Here is a 6,165-nt window from a genome sequence, read left to right as displayed (position 1 = left end):
TAATACTAGCCAAAGAATATTATTTCAAAGAAAGAAATATATACATATATTTTCACTCTTGCCATACTTGCAAAAATATTTAATCAGTATATCTGTAAGGCCTTTGCATTAGTTTAAAGGTTTCAGTTCACAGATATTTTTACTTTCCCATACATCCTTTTTTTCCATTTTTCTTCTCGTCTTTTTGTGTTTTAGAAATACCACTACAGACACTAGAAGAATAAAAACCGACATGACCATCAGGCCCAGGCCACAAAGAAAAATGAGCCAGGAATTTGATTCACATCTGGAGCCTCTGACAGAAAGCGGCATTGAAGTAGGCAATGTCTGAGGAGAGTATTCTGGGACAGCATTAACGTGACATTTTTCCAAAGTTTCATTGACCAGTAAATTAACCCATATGGTGGTCTGCAGCGGGTCTGGTTTTCCTCCATCACGAACAACTATGAAAAGGTGGTGCATGCCGTAGTCTTCACCGCGCAGATGCTGGACAAGGGTGATGTTTCCTGAGTGCTGGTCAATCTGAAAGGGGCTTTGGAGAGCTGGTTCACTTGCAATAATTTGATATGTGATATCTGAATTCATTCCTGAGTCCTCGTCAATGGCGTAGATCTTTGTTATCATGCTTCCTGCCTGGGTAGCTGGAGATATGGTCAGACAGGACAGGTTGCTGCTAGGAAGAAGGACCTGTGGTTGATTATCATTGATATCCTCAACAAAAACAGTCATTTTCACAGTAGTGGAGAGGACTGGACTGCCACCATCTACAGCGACAACCAAAAGCTCATAGCGATCTTGCTTCTCACGGTCGACTTCACCAGTACTGCGGAGCATCCCTTGTGACATGTCTATGACGAAAGGGGCCTTGTCATTTAATATACGCAAATCCACTATTCTTCCATTGTCTCCGTCATCAGCATCACTTACTGTGACTTTACCGACTTGAGAAAGATGCGGAAGGCTCTCAGACACAAAAAAATAGAAATGAGGGGTTGGAAAGGCTGGTGGATTGTCGTTCATATCCAGTACATTTACAAACACAATAGCAAAGGCCTCCTGAGAAGGATCGCCGCCGTCCTGGGCAAGAACAGTCAGGATGTATGTCCCCTGCTGTTCTCTATCTAAAGGCTCTGTGACCAATATCACACCTGTCTCTTCCTGAATTCTGAAAGGACTCCCGTTTGTAATCCTATACTCTACTTTGCCAAACTGATGGCTATCTGCATCAGTAGCCTGTACCTTCAGCAGAAACTCTCCAGGCTTGTTGTTCTCCTTGATGTCTGTTTCGTAACGTGTTTGTTCAAACTTTGGGGCATTATCATTCAGATCTTGAACCACCACTTTGATCACTTCCCTTCCATGTAGGCGTGCGCCATGAGGATCAGAAATAACAACTGTAACATCGTACTCGCCGCACAGCTCAAAATCTAGAGCTTTTGATGTTGAAAGCAAATAGCTGCCTGCTTGCTGTTTCAAAGAAAATGGCATGCTGTCTGTTTCTAAGGACAGAGTACCTTTATCACTAGAGGTGTCTTCCAACTCCAAGAGGGCCAAGACGGTGGGGGGTTCGTTCTCTTGTAACATGATTACTTGGTTTTTATGCTCTGTGACAAACCTGATCTTTATGGTCGGCTCAGAGCTCACCATGGGCTGAATGTATACAGTTACTTGAGCTTGTGCAGGGGGGCAAAGTGGACCATTCGCAAAAACTTTCAGCATGTGCTCCTCAGGACTGTCAGTGTGCACATCAACTGCTAAGCTGATCAGGCCTGTGTGTCTGTCCATGTAAAAGAGTGTTTTGGCTCTGTCTGAGATCTGACGGCTGAAGGAAAATGTGATCTGGGCATTTTGGCCCAGGTCTTTGTCTGTTGCTTTAAGCTGAGCCACCGCAGTGCCCTTGATTCCTAATCCTGGCACAATGGCTTTGATGGGGCTATCATCATCAAATTCTGGGCAGTTGTCATCAACATCGGTTACAGTTACACTGAGATTAGCAGTAGCGCTGAGTGGCATTGAACCTCTGTCTACTGCTACAAGAACTAAGAAGTAGTTATCCTGAGTTTCTCGGTCTAGTTCCTTTTGTACTATGAGCTCGAGTCCATAATCCTCTTGTCTGATGCCAAAAAATCCATTAGATCCCTCTAAATGATAATGTATCAAGCCATTATTTGCAGTGTCCTTATCCTGGGCTTGGTCATCCAGCAGGAAAGTAGTCCCAATGGACGTATCTTCAGGTATGCGTAGAGGAATTTCATTCCTTTCGAAAACAGGAGCATTGTCATTAATATCATTCACAACAATTACCATTGGAACTACGTCCAAATGAGGGCTCACGACTGCAGTATTTAAAAAAGTACATTCTCCATCCTGATGTGATGGACACAAAGTTTCTCTATCAAGGCGATCTTTAGTGAACAGATCCCCTGTTATCTCATCCACCCTGATGTATCTTTCATTGAGAAGCCGGTATGGAGCTGAGTAGTTTGTACTTAGTGTTCCAATTTTAAGGCCTGCTTCTTGCTCCTCCAGGACGCTGAAACGCAGTGCAAGGCTATGGATTTGCCCAGCACATGCCAAGAGAAGCACCCACTACAAAACAAGAGAAGAGACTTACTACTGGCAGACATCCTTCTTTCCAAATGAAAGTTTAACCAGACTCAGGAGTTAAGCGTGTAATCCTTAACCACCAAGTCAGAGTTTTTTTTTTCTCCCATGTGTTGTTACTCATGCTGAAATGTAGTCTTACATGTTCCAGCACTCAGAAATGTAACTTTAGAATAATCTAAACCAAGCTTGCAAATGTCTGCATGTTTTCTATGAACAGGGGACAAAATTTAACTGAACAATTTTTTTTTTCTTTTTTTAAATACTTCCCAAATGATGTTTAACAGGGCAAGGACATTTTCACAGTATCTCTGATAATATTTTTTCTTTTGGAGAAAGTATTATATATTCCAAGTTTTATTTTGGCTAGAATAAAAGCAGTGTTTAATTTTAAAAAAAAAATCAATTTTAAAGACACAGTTATTAGCCCCTTTAAGCTATATTTTTTATTCAATAGCCTGCAGAACAAACCACTGTTATACAATAACTTGCCCAATTACGCTACCTGAATGGTTACCTAATTAATCTAGTTAAGACTTTAAATGTCACTTTCTACTGCATAGAAGTGTACTGAAAAAATTCTAGTTAAATATTATTTACTGTCTTCATGGCAAAGATAAAACAAAACAGTTATTATTAGACATGGGTTATTAAAACTATTATGTTTAGAAACAAAAAAAATCTTCTCTCTGTTAAACAGAAATTGGTGAAAAAATAAAAATGGGGGCTATTATTTAATTGGGGGGGGGGGGTGATTGTGGTAAGCTACTAATTCTGACTTCAATATATGATTTTTTTATATATATATATTTATTTAGCTTTTTAAAGTTTTATATTGTTTATTATTTTGTAAATATATACAATTTTGTAGTATTCAGTAGTTTAATTAGCAGTCTAGTACTTTGTAGTCTAGTTTCAATTTAATTTGTTTGTTCACCAACAACAAAGAAAATAATAATAATAATAAAAAAATTAAGAAGTGCCACCTGACAGGCTAAGTTTATGAATTATTACAGGGAACTATTACAAAACCAAGGTCACACTTTACAATAAGGTTTTATTAGTTGTATGTATTTACATGCATGAATAATTAATAATGAACAAGACTTGCGCAGCATTTATCAATCATAGTGCCACATTTACTAATATACATTATTCAAATCCAAATTCATGCTTGTTATCATATGCAACAACTAACAACAATTGAAAACTTTTTCCCCCATGCATTAACGTCAACAAAGACGAATACTATGATAAATACAATGTTCATTGTTTGTCCATGCAATCAAATACATTAATAAACATTAATGGAACTAATGGAACCCCGACCAGTTACTACACAGACTGCAGAGGACTTTTACCTCTGTGTAAGCCCCGACTCGGTGTTCAGTGTGAAACTAAGAGATATAAGGATATTTATTTATTACAATGGACTAATTTATAATTATTTTATTATATCAGACACTGACCTGTAGTGTTTTCCAATTCATTATGTGGTAGTGCCGACTCTGCCAAGCAGTCCATTCTTCAAGAACATGTTGATCTCTGGGAGCATGAGTAGCTCTCACTCACTCGCACGAAATGTGTCGGGGCGGAAACCTTACCTGAGTTACAGGTGAACGACTGAAGATTAACTCACGATTGTTCATTCGTTGGCAGAAAGGGAAAAATACTGGTCTGACGGGATGTTTTCTGGTTAAGTGCTATTCAAAGACAGATGGGTCGCGCTAAGGTAGTTTATCCCTTTCAACACTAAGCCCCTTAATGCAGTAATAATACTATACACACTCAATTATAATAAAATAGATTATATAGTATGGCTTGCTTTTCAACTGAGGTTCAGTTTTGCACGTCTGAACAGAAGTGTAGCCTACTGAAACTATGAATTTCAAAATAAAATACTGTGGAATGGCATATTATGGCAGTTATGTTAACGGTGTCATTTGGTCATGTTTAGGCTAAGTCGCCATCCTGAGTGTAAAAGCGATATTACATCTCAGAATCTTTGATGACTTTATTCCAGCCATATTTTTAGTTTTGATTAATATTCTTTATTAGTTTAATAATTATCGTCTTTTTTCTTTGTATAGAACTTGAACCACTGAAAAAGCAAATCTACAAAAAGTGGTCTATATTTTTAGTTACAAAAGTGCAAAAAAGTAGATGAAAATAAAATGGTGTCTGGCGCTTTTGACAACACATATATGAGACAATATATTTTGACGGACAATATATTAGAAAAACAAAACAAAAAAATAAAATAATAAATAATAAACAGAAACAGAAACAGTCTTGCTGCAGATGTTAGCTATAATAAAACGGTAAGCAAACATTGTTGATCTAACGTTTTTTTCTGTCCAATAGTATGACACAGGAACATTTCAGTTAATTACTTGACGAACATATTGCTTTTGTCATACTAGGAATTCCTTAAAAAATTACATTTCTTTTAAAACCAAAAGACTTAGTTGTTATTTTTAATGCAGTCCAAAATAAAGTTGTATCACTGTTGCTTTATTCTATACAATGTGGACCAACAGCCAAAGACAAGGTATAATGTTATATTTAATGGTGATATTAACAATGTTAAAGGTAAATGTAGTATAAGATTAGAAATGCATTAAAAATAATAATGCATGTTCAGCAGTTCTCTGGTCTTCTGAATTTGGAAACATGTGGTAGAAAGTTACAAAAATTTTTTTTATATATAAGTAATAAAGTAAGAATTTTACACAGATGTTATCCTGTAAAGAAGTGGATTTTGGTTTGAAGTGGATACTCTTGCAATTTTTGTGTTATTGTTAAAGAGTCTGTTACTTATATGTTTTTTCAATGTGTATACTCAAAATTATTTTGGATTGATGATTTCTAACTTTATTTCAATGATATTTGGTTTTTGAAATAAATTCAAATTGTAGGCTATTATGATGTCACAACTTTGGAAAATACCATATTTATGTCAAGAACTGGGCCAAAGCTAAGCCATATTGTGATTTTTAAAAAAGAGATTAAACAATATGAAACTATACACTATGTAACATTAGAAACAGAAAAGCTAAAGAAACATATGAAGCAAAAATATTATTATTATTATTTTGCCTATTTATTTATTTTACCCCTGGCATCTGTTTATACTTTAAATGTATAACTAAGATAATTTCTCTGATTTATTTATTTATTTTTTGTTCAAAACTATTGTGAGTACTCCTGTAGTAAGTTTGCACAAATTTACAAAAAAACAAAAACAAAAAACAACGTTTTTTTCTGTGAATTGTAATGGGACAAAAAATGTATATAAAACATAGAACATGGTAATTCGCATTTAAATCGTTGATAGTACATCAAAATTAAGTTCACTCCGTTAAACTTGGCGAGCGGTCGGATTTTTTTTTCCTTTTGTCGTCTCGTATATGATGTCATGTGTAGGCGGCAGGGGAAATTTTGCCCACACCAGACTTCAGTGTAACCACGGAGACAAAACCTTGTTCTGATTGGTTGACGTAGTATGTGCTGGGTGGAGTGAGTATAAAGATGTAAAATAACCCATCGTGCTAATTTGAG

General features: G+C 36.2%; 1 protein-coding gene across 1 annotated transcript in view; it reads right to left on the bottom strand.

Annotated features, from left to right (window-relative positions):
* The window catches only part of pcdh20l (protocadherin 20-like), a 4,644-nt gene extending 437 nt beyond the window's left edge, over nt 1-4,207 (bottom strand). The window contains exons 1-2 of the mRNA NM_001351716.1: nt 4,074-4,207; nt 1-2,589 (exon numbers count right to left, since the gene is read on the bottom strand). The exon at nt 1-2,589 is cut by the window's left edge and continues 437 nt beyond it. Of these exons, the coding sequence (NP_001338645.1) occupies nt 109-2,589; nt 4,074-4,094 (2,502 nt within the window). The 5' untranslated portion in view covers nt 4,095-4,207 and the 3' untranslated portion in view covers nt 1-108. The remainder of the gene's footprint in view (nt 2,590-4,073) is intronic.
* Between the last annotated feature and the right edge of the window lie 1,958 nt (nt 4,208-6,165).

The sequence above is a fragment of the Danio rerio genome, chromosome 14 (assembly GCF_049306965.1).
Source record: "Danio rerio strain Tuebingen ecotype United States chromosome 14, GRCz12tu, whole genome shotgun sequence".
NCBI lineage: Eukaryota > Metazoa > Chordata > Actinopteri > Cypriniformes > Danionidae > Danio > Danio rerio.
Note: the sequence above shows the minus strand (reverse complement) of the source record. Positions and strands in the feature narration are given on the sequence as shown.